Genomic DNA, 20571 nt, shown 5'->3' with positions numbered 1-20571 from the left:
GGGCCAGGACCAGAAGTGGTGCTCCTGGAGCCCAAGAAAGGGACTGGGTTGCTCTGGGTGAGAAGGGTCAGGAAGCAGTATTGGTTCCCCAGGTGTCTGGGGCCCCAAGACTAGGAGTGGCACAGGGCTCAAACTAGGAGTATAGAACGGCGAGGGGGGGGATGGAAGGGTGAATGTGGCTTAGGGAGTCCCAGCGCTTACCCCAAGAGCGAGCCCCTGGATTTTTACCATGGTAAACCTGGTACTCAGTTTCAAGTTTAAGGCAACTTAACAGGGAATTAACTGAGTGCTCCCTTTGGTAGGAGGGTAATGTTTCTTGGGTTGTTTGGAGTTGGAGAGCGGTGTGTTCAGGGCATCTCTTTCTTGCCTTCAATGTCTTTTCATTTTGTTACACTAAAATCCAGCACTACAGCCATTCATTGGATTTCATTAGTTTAGGAATGTGGTTTGGTATTCAAGCAGCTGTTCAACTTGGTTTGTCTGTGAGGAGATAGCACCAGGAATGTCTTAGCTGCCATCTTGTTGTGCCCCACACTTTTTGTTTTTAAGGGATAAGAAACTAGAATAGGCTTTGCTTCTTGCCTAGAAAGGGGTGAAATGATGCCTGTAATTTGGTGGAAAAAATTCAGCCTTTCCTGGGTGCCAGTAGGAGTCTGGCTTTTTTCTTTCTTTCTTTTCCCTTCTTGCCAATGGTTTCAGAAAAGTAGCTTTTAAATGATTTTTTTTTTAATTGTCTCTTATCTCCATAAAACTAGTAAGGAAACCAACTTTAACCCAAATTAAGTAATGCCAAGCACATGACAGGACCTTGATAAACATGTAAATTAATTTTTAAAAAAGAAAAACAACTCTACAATGCTCTTATGGGAAAAAGTGGGAAGCCAGAAAGTGAGTCAGAAAGGATAAACTATTATTTTTGTAACCTTTGAAAAAGGTTTAGGGGCTGGAAAGATGGCTCTAAGGTTAAGAGCACTGGCTGCTCTGGCAGAGGACCCAAGTTCAGTTTCTAGTACCCACAAGGCGGCTAACAACTGTCTGTAACGCCAGTTCCAGGGGATCCAACGCCCTCTTCTGAACTCCACAGGCATTGCACAACATGGGTGCCCTTACATACATGCAGGCAATATATGCATACACATTAAAAAAAAAGAAAAAAGGTTTAATAATAAATAACAATAAAGAAACAAATTACTGAAGGCCCAAGGGTTCTGGATGTGTCTAAAGTGGTAAAAAGAGACAGTGGGCTCCTAGAATCACCTAGGACTGTAGATTCGGCTGCTCTGGGTCTGACATCTCTATGAACATGGAAACTGACCACAATGCAGTGCTGTGGATGTGCTGAGCATGAGAACAATGGCACACAAATGCAAGTTACAGGCAAAGGTGGTGGAGATCTAGTGGTTCAGCCTGCATGCAACCTAGCTTGACTCTGGCTTAGAAACCCCCATCATGACATGCTTTTCAGCCTACAAAGAGATACTAAGAAGAGGGGTAACATTAAAATAAAATGTAAAGACTTTGATACCTTAGTCAACAAATTATTTCCCTTTTCATTTTGGATCTAGTTATCTTTGGGTCAGTTAATTTGGTATTTTTTCCTATTCAAATAGTAGGAATCCTGCACGAAGTGCAATGTTCCCACAGAGGGCGTGCACGTGCATGCAACAAGGTGCAGCTTTCCAACATGCAATTATAGTGTCTCACCTAATATTTGAGGATAATTTAAAAAAATACTTGCTGATCAATTCCATTGTTTTAGAGCCATACCCAAAGAGAAAAGGCCATTGAAGTTTTTGTTTGCTTCTTTGAGAAAAGATCTCCCTCTATAGCCCAGACTGGTCTGGAACTCACTATGTAACCGCACCCGCCTCAACCAAACTCACAACAAATCCCCTGCTTCAGGCTCCAGTGTGCTGGAATTATAGGCCTAACCTACCACACCTGGCTCCTTTAAGATTATTTTTGAATTTAATAAAATATTTCTAATTTACTATTGTGATGTATTCATGTTAGGCCCATACAGAAATTAGTGCTAAGGGGAATCACATTCAGGAATCCAAGAAACCTGGAGAGAAATACACAGTGACAACAACCATTTACCAGTGAAAAAGAGTCAGCAAACTGTTGGAAAAGAGCTTGTAATAATGAAAAAAGGACAGTTTTGTAACCAATCACTTATTTTCTTTTAAAAACACATAACCACATTAACTTTTTGCTTTTTACAACCATCTAGGAACTATAGAACAGTACCACATTGTGCATTTAAACCTACTTATCCAGAAGGGAGCTCCACATGTCATTAGAATTCTACCCATAGAAGAAGGAAAAGGGAGACAGCTAATAGCATAGTCACAGACACGACATGAGTCCAAGCAAACACTGATTCTTTGACGTCACCTTTTCCATTTACCAGAGTGGAGAGTAGGAAAGAAAGCAAGGGAGAACAGGGAAAGGATCACCCACAGAGGACTAATCACAATCCATAGTTACTTTTGACAACTATAGCTCAGGGATTCATAGAATAGCATCATTTGACCAACACAGTGTGGAGAAGGGTGTGTGTGCATGGGAAACACAGTAGTGGGAGAGGGTTTGAAAAGAAAACAAGTTTCACCCCATTCCCCTCCTAAATTCACTTCATGGATACAAGCTTCTGTGCTAATCCAGAAAACAGCACAAAATCAATCTTCACAATGTAGCAAAGCTTCAAGGATTTTGTTTTTTGCAACTGAAATAGGAGTGGCTCATAATTTTACCTTAACAGTTCAAAACCGTAACAATGTCACAATTACTCCTCTGGGATGTCCCACAATCCTTCTCCCTATCCATACCACGCTGGCAGTGCCATGGACAATGGGGGAAGTGCAGGCAGGAGCTTCAGATATAATTCAAGAGACAGAGACAGGATCCTCGGTTTCTTGGAAGTCCACCTTCTGGTAGAGCTTCGGTCAGCCCTCTGACTCTCAATGGTACCAGTGAAAGGAATACAGTACAGCCAAGTCCAAATGTCCACAAGATGAGACCCAATCAAGACACTGAATCCAAGGCAAACAATAGGTTGATTGTCCTCCACAGGTGGATGGCACCATCCAGAAAACTGAAGGTGGCATTTAGTAATAAAATAAACCAAAGGTCTGCTACAAGGAAACATTCAGTTGGAAATTGATAGGATTCTCCCCATTTCAGCAGAAACTCATCTTGGCCCTTGAACTTCCTCTTCCACCATAAGAAAATATACTCTGAAGGCTGTTTCTAAGGGGCAACTCAGCATTAGTTTTGACAGTTTGTGTAAGAAGGGCTTTGGCAGCTGTACCCATCAGTGGCACTCCTCCTTACCAGGCAAACTTCTTGTATCATTCAACTTCAGCATCCAAACCTAAGGGATGCTTTTATTCCAGTATTTACTGAGCAGTGTGGTTAATGCTGGCTAGAGGGTTGATTTGTAACACTGAATAACACAAACTTGTGCTATAATCAAATCAATTCTATCCCACATTACCAGGTGTTCTGACATTGTCTAAATTTCAAATGAGGCAGAAACTTGGGAGCTTTTAAGATTTAGAATCATGACTGATATTTGTAATGCAGAAATGTACAAGTATTTGTGAATGGCCAGTGAAAACTAATTAGACCAACCAGAAAACAAATGAACCTTTTCCAAAAGTTTAATGAGAATTTCTATTTTCACCTGGCCAGTAATGATACTGGCTTATTTGACTCAAGAAAAGAATGGTGGTTTCTATGGTTGACAGAGCCATAGCTCTAACATGATTATTTCTTAATCTAAGAAGTTATCTTAGGGGCTAGAGAGATGGCTCAGCAGTTAAGAACACTGGTTGTTCTTGCAGAAGACCCGGGTTCAAATCCCAACACCCACAAGGACGCTAACAACCATCCGTAACTCCAGTCCCAGGGGATCCGACAGCCTCTTCTGACCTCTGAGGGCACTGCACAACACGGGTGTACTTACCTACATGCAGGCAATACACACATACACATAAAATAAAAATAAAAATTTTTTAAAAAGTCACCTTAATTTTAGAAATCTGAATATATTATTTATAGAAAGAAGTACTTGTTTTGTGAGTTAGGCAAATTTTGTTAAACTCTTAAAAGAATAACCTAAAATGTATTTATGAAGTAGTGTAATCACTTCAGAGAATCCCCAAACTTTAAATAAGTTAGAGAGAGGGTTCCGAAATTCTTCTTAAGAGTTAGAAATCTTTGTACTCATTTCTTAGAAAATAGAATTTGGAAATAAAGAACTATTTCTTGAATAATGCAAGGTAAGAAGAAAAAATGACAGGAAAATAAAGGCAATGAGGGATGGAGAGGCCTGTGCCCAAGGTCACAGGCTGCACTCAGTTCCTGCTGCTGAGGCCCAGCATCTTCTCTAGATCTCCAAAATTGTTTCAATACTTTTCAGCTAACTGCTCATCTGTCTTCTAAGACTCGGGTCTGCCCTCATCTTGCCTCAGCGCGAATGTTCAGAAATGAGGGGACCAGAGTGGAAAAACACCACCTATTAACAAAGTCTTTCTGGTAAGACTCAGCTCACACTGTAGAAATCTGGCTCAGAATGTTGGGGAGCCATGGCTCCTAGGGGCGGGGCCATATTTCTCTTCTCTAAGGGTTCCTGCTGAATTACTGTAGTCTTCCTTCACACTGTGTCCCTCAATGTAGTCCTGGAGACAGAAGGCCACTAATCGTACAAATGACCATTATAACCCAACTACTGACAACTTAATCTTCAAGCAAGTTCTCTCTGTGAGATAGGAACCATCAATTCTCACTGTAAGGGCATGGCGGCCTGAAATATAGGCACTCATTGTGCACAAGCAACTTCCCTTTGTTTCCCAAAACCTTTGTTCCTCATTGCTTCCCACGTTATCATAAAATGAAAAATGGGTTTTTACTCTTTTGCTTATACTTCTTTTTTATTCCTTTGGGGGTAATATTTTAGCTAATATTAAAAATTAAGTGGTTCTCATATAAAACAAACGAGTTCTAAAGCTACATACAATCTGATGCAGTTTCACCTTTGGTTAGACTACAAAATGACTCCATGGTATTTATTCACTTCTAAGACTTCTATTGAGAGTTTCAGTGTACAGGATTATCCAATAAAACCTTAGGTAGAACACAATGTTTACCATGACTGTGGCAGATGAACTAGAGAGAAAAATGCACACTGTTTTTGTCATAGGAAAAATTTAAATATGTATTTTGTTTCCCAAATTCTTTTGGTGAAGAAATTTTTTTAAGAGTTGACAGTGCATAAGCCTGTTTTGGGTAGTCAACAGGCTAAATGTGTCAGAAAAGGAATACATTCTATTGCTGAATCATCTATGAAAGCAATAATATTGATTGGGGACTGGAATCCTAACAGACAGAAAAAGACCAAATGACCCTATGATAACTGATATAAAAACACTGAGGAGTTGAAATACCAGAAGTCAGCTATGAGTTTGTGTGTGTTGTCATAAATGAAGCTGATGATTCAAATGGCTCTGGATGCACAGTACTAAAGGTTTTGGTTGTACAAGAAATGATCAGCCATTGGACTGTTCTATGTGCTCAGTAATACTGCTGCTACCGCTTCACGGGCCAATGAAATCTCTCCCCAGGATTTTGAAGCGTTAAAAAGCCAGATTAATTAGGAAAAAAAATTCCTAAACAGAAATAATGCAACCTCCAATCTACCAAGGGTCACTAAACTGTTACCACTTATTACTATAAAGGGCACAGTTTATTGAAAGTTTTCTTTTTAAAGTAAATGTTTCATTTTTAGTTTGGGGCCAGGGGACATACCTGGCAAAACACACAAAAACAACAGAAGCAACAATGTTGTATGAGTAATGGGAAATCTCAGCTCAGAAAGGGAGGAAAATTAGGAACTTGCTAGAATAAAGATGGAAGGAACTTCTTTTAAAAGAAAACTGACATCAGTTAATTGGTCGAATTTTAGTAGTGATGGTAACTTTAATGAGTAATGGTTATGTGTGATACATGGAGAAAGTCTGATAACAAAGGGGGTGAATTAAGGGCCTGCAAGCATGCTTTTAAAAGAAAGTGAATGTTAGTGTTCACTGCTGCCTTCTCACCTAGTTGCTCCTTTGTCTAGAACTAACCTTAAAGCGACAGAAGTACACTGACTCTCATGAATCTCCTGAGCCACTTCAGGGGGCTTTGAAACACACTTTAATTTTTCCTGATACTTATATTATTTTCTTAATGAAATGTTTTACCCCACCAGTGTTGGAGATCAAACCCAGGGTCTCGAGAATGCTAGGCAGTTACTACTACCATGACCCCCAATCCTGAAATGCTAGATTTAATGCCAACCATATTCAAGAAAGTAAAATGCTGGGTTTTTTTTAGTTTTTTTCTAGAGAACATAGGAATGAAATAAAGACGTGAAAATGGGTATAATGGTCTCATTTTTCTAAGAAATGTAGTTTTTATGTATGACCAGGTTTAGAGGCCCCCAAACTGAAAGGCAGGTTTCTATCATGGGAGGTCATGAAACCCAATGTTCACCTTTTAATACTGCTGGGTTTAAAGATGGCTGCCAAGGTCTTTTGTGTCAATACAGTGTGAAGGAGGGTGGTTTGTTCTATACGCTCAAAAATATGATTTCCCTACAACAGACTCTGAATTTGATCAAATTCTGGTTAAAGTGGATGAGACCAGAGGGAAAATATCGAATAAGGGTATGAGGAGTCTCTGAAGTAGGTCTGTCAACTTGGAGTCAGTAAAGGTGACCCTACAGCTCCCCCCACACAGAAGCACACGGCAAAACTTTCCTGTTGTGACTGGAATAGGGCACACACAAAACTTTGCTGTTGTGACTGGAATAGGGGCAAATGCACTCCACACCTGTTCCTAAAATAGAACCATCAGCCCTCTTACACGAACTTCTACTGGTGAAGAAATATATGGGATGTCTTGCTATGACAGATGCTCAGGACTCTAAAGCAGCAGCAACTTAAAATTCAGCAATAAAACTTTGGCTTAAAATTAAAAAGAGAGAGGAAAAGCCAAACTGGTACAAGTTGTCTCCTGAAAGAGGCATGTGACCCGACCCTCCAAATGCCACCGTAGCTTCTCCTGCCTTTGTTCATGGATGTCACCTTCATTACACAGGAGTAATATCATTCTTTTATGGTTAAATTTCATAAATAATGAGAAAACTATATGTAACAAATACATCATATTTCCCACCCACCCAGCAACCCTCCGCCAAATAAGAAAAGTTACATCAAATTAAAAAGTAGCTTCGTGAATGAAGGTACTGCTCTAAGTTGCACTTTTCCTGCAAGTGCGGCCAGTGCTTCTGCGCTGGGTATGAACAAAAGGAAAAAATTCTCCACATAAACCGACAAAAAATTTAAAAACCAATGCCCGGTTTCAACCAGTCAAAACCGTGCCAAGCAGAAGCCAAGTTATCTTGGTGCCGTCCCATCAGAGGGTCCTTTCAATGCCTGTTCTTCATCCTGATAGGTATCTGTGTCTTTGTGATTGTAAACAATCCATAAGATAGTATGTTTTTGTTCCTTAAAACATCCTCTGATTGGCAAATGAAGTATTTGTTTTAAAAATAGAAAATTAAGATTAAACCAGAAGAAAAGAAAAGAAACACAGTGAGCTTGTTTGGAGTCCATAGGATCCGATCTGGAAGAGCTCGGAAAATGTGTTATATGTTTTCTCCTGTTTTCAGCTGGAAAAAGGTACTGGAGGTTGCGTTGGTCGAGGAAAGAATCGTAGAGTAGGAAAAACAAGGATGTTAATCTAGACTTCAGAGAATTCAAGTGTTAGCTTCGTCATCTGTGTCTTCTATCAATACCTTAGTGTCACGGGCCTTGGACCTAGACGAATCAGAAGAAACAAGCATTTAGCTGAGTGATACAAGCATTCACAGTACTGGGCAGATTTCTACTCTTTCCACCATCAAACACATATCCTAAACAGGCATTATCTGCTGCAGAAGGGAACTATTGCTGGATCTTCATATTCCATTTCAAGTATTTCTGGAAAAACACTAAGAGGAGGGGAATAAGAACAGCAATAGGCTATGTTTAAACAGAGAAATGATCACAAAAGAATCTGAGCTGGAGTGTTGACTATCCAATGAAAAAACCAGATGTCTTAGAGTTAAAAACTTCAATCAGCACAAAATGATCAGCTACTTATGATGCTGTGGAAGAGATTCTCAAACAGTATAAAATGGAATTAGGTAATATTTAAATGTTCTGCATCCCATTAGCCCCATGAGGTGAAAGTAGTGTTTTGTGAAATAAGAATTCTCATTCCTACTTGACAGACAGGGAGGGACCTGACATTCAGAAAGGTTAAGGCTGTGCTAAAGCCTCCATGAATCATGAAATCAGAGCTTAGGCTCAGATCTTCTCACTTTGAATTCCCTGCTTTCTCTTTCCCACTCTAAACATCTTCCTCTGGCTGCAATCTAGTTTGCCAGTGTTTTTCCATGGAACACCTGAAACTCAACATCACTTAGTGCCAAAGAGCCTCCTGATTTCTGAAACAGAAATAGTGTGTTTAGACCGCCCTCTGCTGGTAACAAGCATGAGACTTTCAAACTCGGGAACTCAATGAGCCTATGGCCCACTTACAGCATCTTCTTCAGCCTTTTACCTACCACTGCTCCTCCACCCCAGCTTCTTTAAATGCTGCTTCCTTGACATAACAGCACCACGCTGGCTTTGATGCTTTTCCTACTGATTTCCCAACTGATCCTACTGCTTTTAGTTATTTTTTCTCTTACCTGAGACTCAATTTCCTTTCTGGCTTTCTCTTTTTCACCTTTTCTTTTTGGAAAATTTCTAGTATCTCTTCTACTTCCTACTATGCCATGGGTTACTGCTGGTACCTTCTGCTTTTAATCCTTTGAGTCTGACCTTAAGTATCCTGGTCGAAGTCTTCACTATCCCATACTTAGAAATATTACAATAACCTTCCAGGTGGTATTCTGGCCTTTAGCTCTCCCTTTCCTACCACATCCTGTGGTGTCATTGAAACAAGATGTTTCTTTCCTGCCTACAAGATTAAGCTTGCACTTTGGCTGTTTATTTACTTTTGAGACAGGGTCTCATGTAGACCAGGCTGGCACTGACCTCTCTATGTGAGTGAAGATAATCCTGAAACTCCTGATCCTCCTAATAAGTACTGGGATTAAAGTGTAGTACGCCTGGCCAGTCTTTAAAAAAAACTTTTTTTTTGTTTATTTTTATTTTATGTGACTTTTTTCCCTGCATGTATATAAGTACACCATATGTATGCAATGCCCACAAAGGTCAGAAGAGGATGTGGGATCCCCTGGAACTGGAGTTATAGATAGCTATTAGCTGCCATGTGGGTACTGGGAACCAAACCTGTGTCCTCTGAAAGAACAGTCAGTGCTCTTAACCTCTAAGCCAGCTCTTCAGCCTCCTGGCCAATTTCTGACACTTTAGTTGAGTACGAAATTAAAATTTTCTCAGTATACTTCTAGTCTATGGTTTCCCTCTCTGCCCTTCATTTTCTACTTTTATAATCTTTACCTTATTTAAACACTCCCTATCTTTCAGAAAACCGTTCAACTGAAGCCTTGGCTCTTTTATTCTAACCTATAGTGCTATCTATTCTCTCTAAATTTCAGAGATCAATATATGGAAGTCACTATATATTCTACATGCACTGTTACTTTTAGGAACATATAAAGTAAATGACTGCTAAAAGCATTAGTGTATATATTTAATAAGAGTAATAGCTTATACTTACTGAGCTGTTTCTGTGAAGGAATTGGGTGAGTTCTACATAATCATGAATTTAATTTTCTTAATCATCCTATGAATAGGAACTATATCAACTCCAATTTACAAAAGAGGGGTAATATAGAGAAATTCAAAAATTTGGGCAAGGTTACATAAATGACAAAATTTCTCAAGTCTGTAACTTGAAGGTTACTTGTATATAAAACATACCATGCTCAAGTGTCAAGTAAATCATTTTCCAATACATTTTCTCCTATGTTCTTCTATAGTCCCAATTCTGGGTAATATACTGACATTTATTTTACGTGCTCAAGACATTCTACAAGGTGGAGCATACAGAATTGTTGTTACTACTGTCTGTAGAGGAAAAATGGCTGGATATCAGAAGTTTCGTTTGGTTCAATTTAATAGCTTCTCAGTGTAAATGTTATTCAACGTTAAAAAAGAGGCAGCATTCCAAGCTGAAGTGGAAGTTGTACGTACTGAGAAGCAAGGCGAGGCCTGCGCAGGGATATGCTCTGGTTGTACTTCCATGACCGATTCTTCTGGCGGTTTCGCACCCCATCCTCTTGGTCCATCATCTGTTCAAGGAGTGTTTGATCATCTGCATTCAGGGGGGCCACAGAGATGTCCCGCACAGCACGGAATTCACCACAGTTATTCAGATGTTCGTTCTCCAGGCGGAAGAAGTTCCACACAAATCGCCTTAGCAAATAGGGTAAACACATTCATTGTAAAATCTGAATATACGACTACTATCTGTAAACCTCCCAGATTATCAAATTTCCACAAATTACAAGCTAGAATATTAAAATCAAAGAGACATGTAGGAGATGGCTTAATTGGTTAAATATCTACCTTGTAAACATGAAGAGCTGAGTTTGGATTTCTAGAACCCACATAAAAAGCTGGGCATGGTAGTGTGCATTTGTAATCACGGTAACAGCAAGACAGGAGCCAGGAACAGGTAGATTCCAAGAGCTAGCCTAGCCTACTTGGCAAAGATCCAGGCCAATGAGAGACTGTATCTCAAAAAAAAGGTGGAGGGCACCTGAGGAATGACACCCAAGGTTATCCTCTGACCTCTACATGTACCCCACCACCACCACACATGCACCAGCACACACATGTACATATACACATCCACACCCATACAATAAATAAATAGAAAGAGAGAGCTGGAAAGATTAGGGGAAAGGAAAGAAGAGTAGTCTCTTGGAATGTATTCTTTCTCTTTATTCAGTAAGTACCGAATGTTTATTATAAGAGAGGAAAGGGCACTGAATGATAGGCAAAGCCTCTGCTCTTACTCCAGCAGTGAAGACAGGTGAATAAGCAATCAGTCAGCTGATGGAGAAGTGCTCTGAAGAACACAGAGGAGAAAAAGGGCACACAGTATGCTATCATAAGGCTGGTTGGTGCAAACAACCTCAAAGAGATGGCACTGGCAAAAATCTGAATGACACAAAGAAGCAAGTCCTGTAAAACTCCTGGAAAAGTGTCTTAGGCAGAGGAAATAGCAAATAAAAAAGGCCTAACAGGAGAATGCCTTTAGCGTATTAGAACAGAAGCAAGGACTATGGTGCCAGAGTAGAAAAAGTGTGGTTAAAATGACAGGAAACAAAGATGAAGAGCTGGGAGGGCCCGTCCACAGAGGTCCTTATAAACCATAGAAGGAGTTCAGATTTCTTACAATGAGCGTTCTGAGGAGAGTGAAGTGATTTTGTCTAAAAGGATTATTCTATTGGTAGAACAGTCACTAGAACTCAGGAGGAAATGAGCAGCTGAAGACCAATGAGAAAGCAGGGACCAGGGACGATGGTGACTTTGCCAAAGAGGTTGTAACAGAGTGACAGAAGCAGACAGACTAGGGGTCTGTTATGATGAGGTTGATGGGACTTCCTGATACATATATGAGTAAGTGAATAAAATAACTTTAAAATTGCTTTTTCCTTTCCAATCTTTATAATTTCCCACTGAACAACCTATACTTGCAGTGTGGTTTAAATATGTGGTGACAGCAAGCCTTGGTCTTATTACAGATCACTGTTGAAAGCTTACAATGTTTATGATCTTATATCTTTGTAAAAATTTTTCTTTTCAGGAATAAGCACTGATTTTTAAGTTGCTGGCTTTTTGTTTGTTTGTTTGTTTGTTTGCTAGTTTGGTTGATTTTGAGACAGGTTTTTACTATGTTGCCCAGGCTGGTGTCCAACAATTCTCCTGCCCTAGTTTCTTGAAGTAGCTAAGACTATAGGTGCATATCCCCTTGTCCAGCCAGGTACTGGTTCTAACAATGGCCTTTTCTGCATATAATGAAGTTCTCCCTTTCGCCATTCTGCTAATGTATTAAATTACACAAATTAATTTTTGAGTATTAAATCTTACTTCCTAAAATGAACCTAACTTGTAAAGCATTAATCTTTCTCTATACCGCTGGACTTGTTAGTTAATATTCTGTTCAGGATTTTTGCAGCTGTGCTCCAAGACAGAATAGTGACTGACATGAATTGATCTTTCTTAGAATACCCTTGAAAGTTCAGACAACAGCCATGCTGGAGCATGAAACAAATTACCAAGTCGTTCTTCTCTTGCCCTTTCCTCTGAAGCATTTTGTAAAAGAATGGTACAAATTTGCCTTCAGGGTCTGGAGAGATGGCCCAGCATTCAAGAACACTGGTTGTCCTTGCAGAAGACCTGGGCTCGAATCTCAGCACCCACATGGCAGCTAACAACTGTCTGTAACTCTAGTCCCAGGGGATCTGATGCCCTCTCCTGACCTCTGTGGGTATTGCACGACATGGGTACGCTTACATACATGCAGGCAATATACTGATACACAAAAAGTAATAATAAAAAGAAGGGTAGTAAGGTATAAGGGAAGAAGTAGAGTGGAAGCTGAGCCAGGGGATCTGACACCCTCTTCTGACCTCCATGGGCATTGTACAACACAGTGCACTTACATGCATGCGGGCAATAAAATAAAAATAATAAAAATTTAAAAATAATAATAAAATATAAGAAAAAAATTTGCCTTCAAATATTTAGAAGAATTCCCTTGACTTGTAGTTTTCCTTATAGAAAGTATTTTTAATATGGATTTAATTTTTAATTTCTTTAATAGATAAGAATTTACTAGATTTTTCTATTTCCTTATTGATTCTGGTAAGCTATAGTTTTTGAGGAATTTGACTAGTTCTAAGGTGGTTACATTACGTCTTTTTAAATTAGTTGATTAATTTGTTATTTTGTGTGTACATGTGTGTGTGCGTGCATGTGTGCATGGGCACATGTGGAGGTCAGAGAACAACTTTCAGGAGTGGGTTCTCTCTTTCTGTCATGTGAGTTACAAGTCATCATCACTGGTTATTTTAACTTTGTAAAAATCTAAGTTTTTAAGTATGGTTTTCCAAGTCTAAACTGATGAGAAATTTGAAAAAAATAGAAACTTTAAGCCTTTTGAGCATAAGTTATAATAAATTCTAATTTTTAAGTATTGGGTATCTTTAAAAAAATTAAATTATTATTTATTTTGTGTATATGTATGTGGGCACACACACCATGCCGTGGAGGTCAGAGGACAACTTGTAGGAATCAGTTCTCTCCTTCTACCATCAGAGGACAATTTGTAGGAGTTGGTTCTCTCCTCCCACCCTGTGGGCCCCAGGGATGGAACTCAGACCGTCAGACTTGGTGGCAAGCGCCTTTCCTACTGAGCTACCTTGCTGACCCCAGTATTACGTGTCTTTTAGAATCTTCAATATGTTTTGCAATGGTTTGCTTACCGGAAAACCTCAAGAGGGGCAAAGACAGTGGCAATGATATCCCCAACATGAGGCAGCCCAGTTGTGGAGGTAATTGAGATCTGGACAGTCCAAGCAAAGCGCAGAATAACATCTTCTACGATGGCACAGTAGTAGTAGGCCTAGGGAATACAAGTAGATTGTGTATACATCTCATCGCTTTTCTCACAAAGAAAGACTCCTCTGATCGGCTGTCAGGACTCACACATGTCCTGCCAACAGATTCAAGAAGAATACAGCTATACAGATTTCACCAATTTAATTTTCCACCAACATAGTACAGTGTACTATGAAAATGAAGTACTACTGAGTTTCAGAACCCACTTAACAAATATAGTTCATTCCCATATTGTATTTCAAACTCTCTTCTAAGGCCCCAAATATAGGCTAAAGAGACCTTTGACCAACTGGGACTACATTCTAGTAGGAACATGGCTATATGTTTCAATGACTAAGTAGCTAGGTTATTAGCAGATTTATTAACTGTACTATCTGTACCTAAATTTCAATTTTTAACATTTATATTGAACACTGTACCCCAGGTCCAGAAATCAGTTATGTTACTGCCATATTCAAACATAATTTTTCTGTCTTTGATCTCGTGTATTCCTTCTGAACAGTTTCTTATATCAGTCAATTGTAGATAGTTTAAGACTGATTCCTTAAAGGTACATGAATTGTAGTTCTTTGCTTCAGTCCAACAGTGAGTACACTGAATGTGGATTTACCTTTTAAACAAATGCATTATTACTGTATTGGAAAGAAGGAGGAGGGTACAGTGAGCCATGTGACCATGAAAGGGTAAAAAGCAATCTTGAGGGAGGAGGAGGAAGAGAGTAATGGGACACAAGTGACACAGAAGTGGAGCTACTGTGAGGGAAGAAGGGGATGGGGTGTGGGGATGAATAAGAACAGAGAATGCATGAAAACACCACACTGAAACCCACTGCTTGTATGGTAACTTAAAACCATGTACTGTCAATCCCTAGGAACTGATTTTATGAGGTCTATGCTACTGTGTTACTAAGGTTTACTGAATCCACAAATAGTTTCTTCACTTTTTTCTTAAAAATTTGCAATTACAGGGAACTGGAGAGATTGCTCAGTGGTTAAGCGCACTGACTGCTCTTGCAGAGGACCTGGGTTCAGTTCCCACCACCCACATGATGGCTAACAATAGTCCATAACTCCAGTTCCAGGGGATCCAATGTCCTCATCTGACCTATGCGGGTATTGCATGACACAGGTGCAGTTACATACATGCAGGCAATACGCTCATACACAAAAAATAAAAATAATAGATAAAATATTTTAAAAATTTTAAACTTTAAAAAATTGTAGTTATAGTAAAGTATATACACTATTTTCTAGGGTATGAAATACTGTAGTAACAAAGAAAGTTTTTTTTCACTAATTTCATTAAGTAGAAGTCAATAAAATCAGAACTACTGAAAAGAGAAAACAGATCAACATTTATATAAAGATACTATGAACTGAAGCAATCAGTATAAAAAACAAATGTGTTATAGCACTTGCCAAATAACATAAGCAGTAATCAAAAATACACTTGTGAGCACGAAAGTACCAACTTCATCTGCATTCATGCCTACTCATAAGTGGTTTCCTTGGTTCTTTTTATTTTATATTTTATTTTGGTGATCTTTTTGAGATAGGGTCTCCCTGTAGCCCCAGATGGCCTGGAACTCACTATGTAGACCAGGCTGGCCTTGATCTCACAGATATCCAACTGCCTCTGCCTCTTGAGTGCTAGGATTAAAGGCCTCACCACCATGCCTGACATGGTTCTTTTTATTTTTTATGATACTGGGAATTGAAATCTGGGTCTCATTCAAATGCTAGTAAGTGCTTTGCCACTGAGCTATGTACTCCTCACTAATTTTCTTTTTAATTAAGAATTACAAAAATATGTTTAATGCCTTGGTCATATAGTCTAAATTTTCACTTTGGGGTTATTGCTATCACTGATGTTAAGAACACAAAGATCATTATCAATGAACATCTCTCTTTTTTCTATTTGCTTATCTGAAGTTACCTTACATACATATCATTCTTTGTGTTCACTTTTTATCATTTTTCTTCAGTCCTCACACTTAACAACAGCCTTCTCTACTGAATATTACACAATCATATACTTTTCAAAATACAATTTTGCAGGGCTTGGAGAGATGGCCCAGTGGTTAAGAGCACTGACTGCTCTTGCAGAGGACCTGTGTTCAATTCCCAGTACCCACATAGTGGCTAATAAGCATCTGTAACTCCAGTTCCAGGGGATCCAATACTTTCTTCTGACCTCCACCAGCATTGCATGACACAGGTGTACTTAACATACATGCAGGCAATACACTCATACACATAAAATAAAAATAATAAGGTATTTTAAAACCCCAAAAAACAAAATACAATTTTGCAAGAGCAACCAGTGCTCCTAACTGCTAAGTCAGCTCTCCAGCCCCTATTTTCTTATTTATAACAGAAACTTAGCCTGGGGACACAGCAAGACATTTTCTGGATGACTAACCTTTGAGAATCTCCTGCAGTCTAGTTTCTTAAAGTTAAATAGCCAGTTAGTGGATAGTTCAGATTAGAATTCACACATCCAGACTTCCAGTTCATTATTTAATTCTTTCAAAGTCTAATCATGGTATTTAATTTTATTTATTTTTATTTTATATGAGTGTTTTGTCTACTTATATGTAAGTGCATCATGTTGTACAATACCTGTGAAGGCCAGAAAAGGATGTTGGATCCCCTGGAACTGGAGTTACAGACAGTTGTTAGCCACTGTTACGGCGATGGAAACTGAACCTGGGTCTTCTGCAAGAGCAGCCAGTGCTTAATTGCTAGCCATTTCTTCAAACTCTAATCATGGTATTTTTAACTCCCATTAAAGCAACTATATAAAGCTACTTTTGTTTCTTTGACTTTTAAATTAAATTCAGCTTCTCTTATTATTTTATTCATGTGAATAAAATCTTAAAATAATTCCTACAGAATTATCTATTTTTTTTCTGATTGGATTGGCACTCGATTCTAACACATACTCATTGTGCTAGACAAAAGGAGAATTCCCCATGAATCTGAGCAGTCAGACAGTCAAACTTTCCTTTGTGAGTTCATAAGGCTGTTTCTTAAGTCAAACATGTATGCGTTCATTCCATACACGAAGTCTACTACACACCAAGAACTATGCTGGGCAGTGAGAAGTCAGTCATCGAAGTGTCACTGTAACACAATGTAGTAACTGCAATAACGGAAGATCATATAAGTTTTAAAAAAGCATAGTACACATGGCCAAATATGCTAAGAGAAACAAGGTCTCTCAGAAGAGGTTACTCTCTCTGCTCATTCCTACACTGCAATCTGCTTGTCTCTTTAGAACATAGCTTGTAATTTCAATAGTGCCACACAGTAAACATACAATATATTTCTGTAGCCTTGATTAGTATTGTAGATAATTATTTTTCTAATCATATTAGGTTACTATAATTAGGGGCTGGGTCAGTATTGCAACTGAATTTAACTATTGATATACCTAAGTTTTTTCCTTGAACAGACATTTTATACATACTTTTTGAGGGTATACAATTTCTTCCCGGAGAAAAGTGTTTTCTCCTGCATTCTTATCAAAGAGACCCCAGTCCATCTTCAGATCCCAGATGAGGGTATAGCAGGAACTAATGATACAAAAGACGATCCACAGGTAAAAGAACACCGCAGTGTCTGAATGTTTTCGTTCTGAACAAAGAAAAGGGAAAAGTCAAAGGGAAAGAGAAAATTACTAGATTTAACTGAAATTCTTCATTAAGTAAGACTAAAAATAGCACCTTTATATCAAAGAAATAAGACATTGTAAACAAACACCCTTAGTAGAATCACTGTCTAACAAAGATTAAATAGTAAATATGACTTCTATGAAGTCCAAAGAAACCATCAAACTTATGGAACATATAATATTTGTACAAATGTCTATTTGGAGTTTGGGAAGATCTATGCTGATTATATAAAAATTCAAATTTCAATACACTCTTTGAATGTTATAAAATGTGTCATCCTAATTTTTGCCACTAGGTGGTAGCTTAGGGCAAAAAAATAGAAAAAAATTCCCCAAACAGCAAAAAGAATATGCTACTTTGGCTTTGAGAAATTCTTGGGTTGTTTTTGACTCTTGAGTATATCTGTCACACACTTTGATCTTGTTAGTACTCACTGTGATGGCAATCAGATAACTCCAGGAAAAAAAATGCCCAAACTCCAACAGAGTGTTGGGGAATTCACCCATTTATGCATATGAACACATTTCTCAAGTCTAAAGCTTGATTATTTTTGCTTTACTAAAGAGAATTTATTGATATAAAAGGCTAACTTGGCTTTATACTCCTTTTGTCTTTATTCTGAGAGCACTATAAGGCACAATAAATCAGAATAAAAATAATTTGTAAACAGTCATACAATTTAATCTTTTTCGGTTTTAATATTTTATTTATTATCTTTATTTTTTATTTTATGTGTATGAGTAAATTGCCTGCATGTATGTGAGTGCACCCATGTCGTACAATGCCGCAGAGATCAGATTCCCCTGGAACTGGAGTTAAGGACGGTTCGTAGCCACCATGTGGGTGCTAGAAATTGAACCTGGGTCCTCTGTAAGAGCAGTCAGTGCTCTTAACCTCTGAGCCATCTCTTTTTTGGCTTTAAGTGCCTCATATGTTCTCTGAAATTCTACTTTGTTAAGTTCCAGAGTTATCATCACGTTTTCCAGTTTTAAGATATGGATAAATAACTGTTAGTTTGGTTCGGAATTGTCAGGGGGGGAAATGGTATACATGATCTAATTTAATTTAGCTTATTTTTTGGGGGGGCGGTCTTTGAGACAGGGTCTCTCTGTAGCCCAAGCTGGCCTGGAACTCACTTTGTAGACCAGGCTGGCCTTGAACCCACAGAGATCCACCTGCCTCTACCTCCCGAGTGCTGGGACTAAAGGCATGTGCCACCACGTCTGGCTCACACATGATTTAATCTTTAAAAATGTTTACATTTTGGTCAGTTTTTCAAAAATACTGAAAGCTAAGGCTGTATTGTATCATGTATCATCTACAATTTGTCCTATTAAAATAAATAAATGTTTATTAATCACTTTAAAGTTATTAGTATATTAAGTACAGTATTATTTAAAGGTATTTGTCAGAAATTTATAATGTAGTGACATAAACATTTACTATAAACAATAAATCAAAGTTGAAAATGAGGCACTAAGAACATCAAGGAGAATGGGGATTCAACAGCAGCAAATGAGAGGAAGTAGGATTTAGTTATTTCTAGAAAAAGAAATAAACAGCATTGCTAAAGCCGGGCAGATGAGATGAGGTCATTCAAGACTGAAGGAGATAATGAAAGGCAAGGGTAGGGAAAATATAAGGTTGTAAGTAATCTACAACTAGGGTAGGTGACACCAGATGCAAGAGAATTTGTATGATTTGAAGTGGGGTTAGAAGATATTTGGGACTTAACTGTAGAATGCTTTCTTGGGCCTTAGGATCAGCTCTATATTTTAGAAAAATAAATGGTTGGCAGTTTACTTGCTTCAGAATTACATAGTTAGAAAAACTGATAGCACAGAGCTCCAGGATAACACTAGGGTCAGTATGTACTAGCTCATGAGTGCCTATGGGTTGAACACAACCATTAATCATTACCTCAATGTGAATCTCTAATTTATAATTAGCTATAACAAAATAACAAATACTCAAAGCTCATCATTTCCCAATTTTGTCTACCCCGCCCCCCTGAAGTAGCATTACATATTCTATCTGTATGTTGGGAATGGTGTACAATGCTGGGCTACTACACAACTTTATAATCAGTGTTATAGTAGTGGTCTAAAATTCGATGAGATGCAAATATCCATCACAGAAATCAACAAACACTAAAAAGGTGCCTCCTATCTCCATTCCCTCCCAAGAGCTGGGTCGATAAATAAATACACACCCGGCATATCACTGTTTTAGATTCTCTTAGAAAGCCAGTGAGAGAGAAAGGCAACTATATCTTAAACAAAACAAAACAAAACAAAACCAAAACCAGTTCATAAGTGATTCTGACAAACAGCTCCTCTTGGATATAAGCATTCTTTTCAGGTTTAAATTATAATCACAAACTTTTTCTTCTTCAAAAGCCCATTGGTTTGTATATTTGTAATACTATATGAATTATTAAAGAATATAACAAATTGTTATCTAGGTATATTTGGATATGTTCCTCCATATTTATTTGGTTCTATGCAGAGATATAGAAGCTAGCTGATTAGTATCAATTATTAACATAATGAATACATTAAAAGGTGCTCATAATTCATCTACTAAGGTTTGCAAAGAATAAAGCAAATTCAGTAACTTAGTAAAACTGGGTCCTTACATTTCAAAAACAAGATGAATACAGATAAAGATAAGTAGCTTAATTAAATTATATTAGCAACTTTAAAAATTGAATGTGGGCCTGAGAGATAACTCAGCAGTTAAGAGCACTGGCTGCACTTGCAGAGAACTAGAGGTCAGTTCCCAGTACCCACATTGTGGTTAATAACAGTCCATTACTCCAGTTCCAGGGTATCAAATACCTTCTTCTGATCTCCACAGGCACTGTATGTAAGTAGCTTAATTAAATTATATTAGCAACTTTAAAAATTGAATGTGGGCCTGAGAGATAACTCAGCAGTTAAGAGCACTGGCTGCACTTGCAGAGAACTAGAGGTCAGTTCCCAGTACCCACATTGTGGTTAATAACAGTCCATTACTCCAGTTCCAGGGTATCAAATACCTTCTTCTGATCTCCACAGGCACTGTATGACATGGGTGTACTTACACACATGCAGGCAATATACTCATACACAAAAAAAATATAAATAATATTTTTTTAGCTGGGTGTGGTAGCACATGTCTTTAATCCCAGCACTCAGGAGGCAGAGGCAGGCAGATCTC

The 20571-nt window shown here is 38.3% G+C and overlaps 1 protein-coding gene across 2 annotated transcripts in view; it reads right to left on the bottom strand.

Annotated features, from left to right (window-relative positions):
• Window positions 1–2122: 2122 nt before the first annotated feature.
• Xpr1 (xenotropic and polytropic retrovirus receptor 1) overlaps window positions 2123–20571 on the bottom strand; it is a 173274-nt gene continuing 154825 nt past the window's right edge. For both annotated transcript variants that reach the window (XM_008829741.3, XM_008829740.3), the window contains 4 exons: window positions 17166–17332; window positions 13559–13698; window positions 10257–10478; window positions 2123–7868 (listed from right to left, as the gene is read on the bottom strand). In XM_008829741.3, coding sequence (XP_008827963.1) covers window positions 7808–7868; window positions 10257–10478; window positions 13559–13698; window positions 17166–17332 — 590 coding nt within the window. In that variant the 3' untranslated portion in view covers window positions 2123–7807. The remainder of the gene's footprint in view (window positions 7869–10256; window positions 10479–13558; window positions 13699–17165; window positions 17333–20571) is intronic.

The sequence above is a fragment of the Nannospalax galili genome, unplaced genomic scaffold, assembly GCF_000622305.1.
Source record: "Nannospalax galili isolate Female #2095 unplaced genomic scaffold, S.galili_v1.0 scaffold294, whole genome shotgun sequence".
Lineage (NCBI taxonomy): Eukaryota > Metazoa > Chordata > Mammalia > Rodentia > Spalacidae > Nannospalax > Nannospalax galili.
The sequence above is the reverse complement of the archived record's forward strand: the minus strand, read 5'-3'. Positions and strand labels throughout refer to the sequence as shown.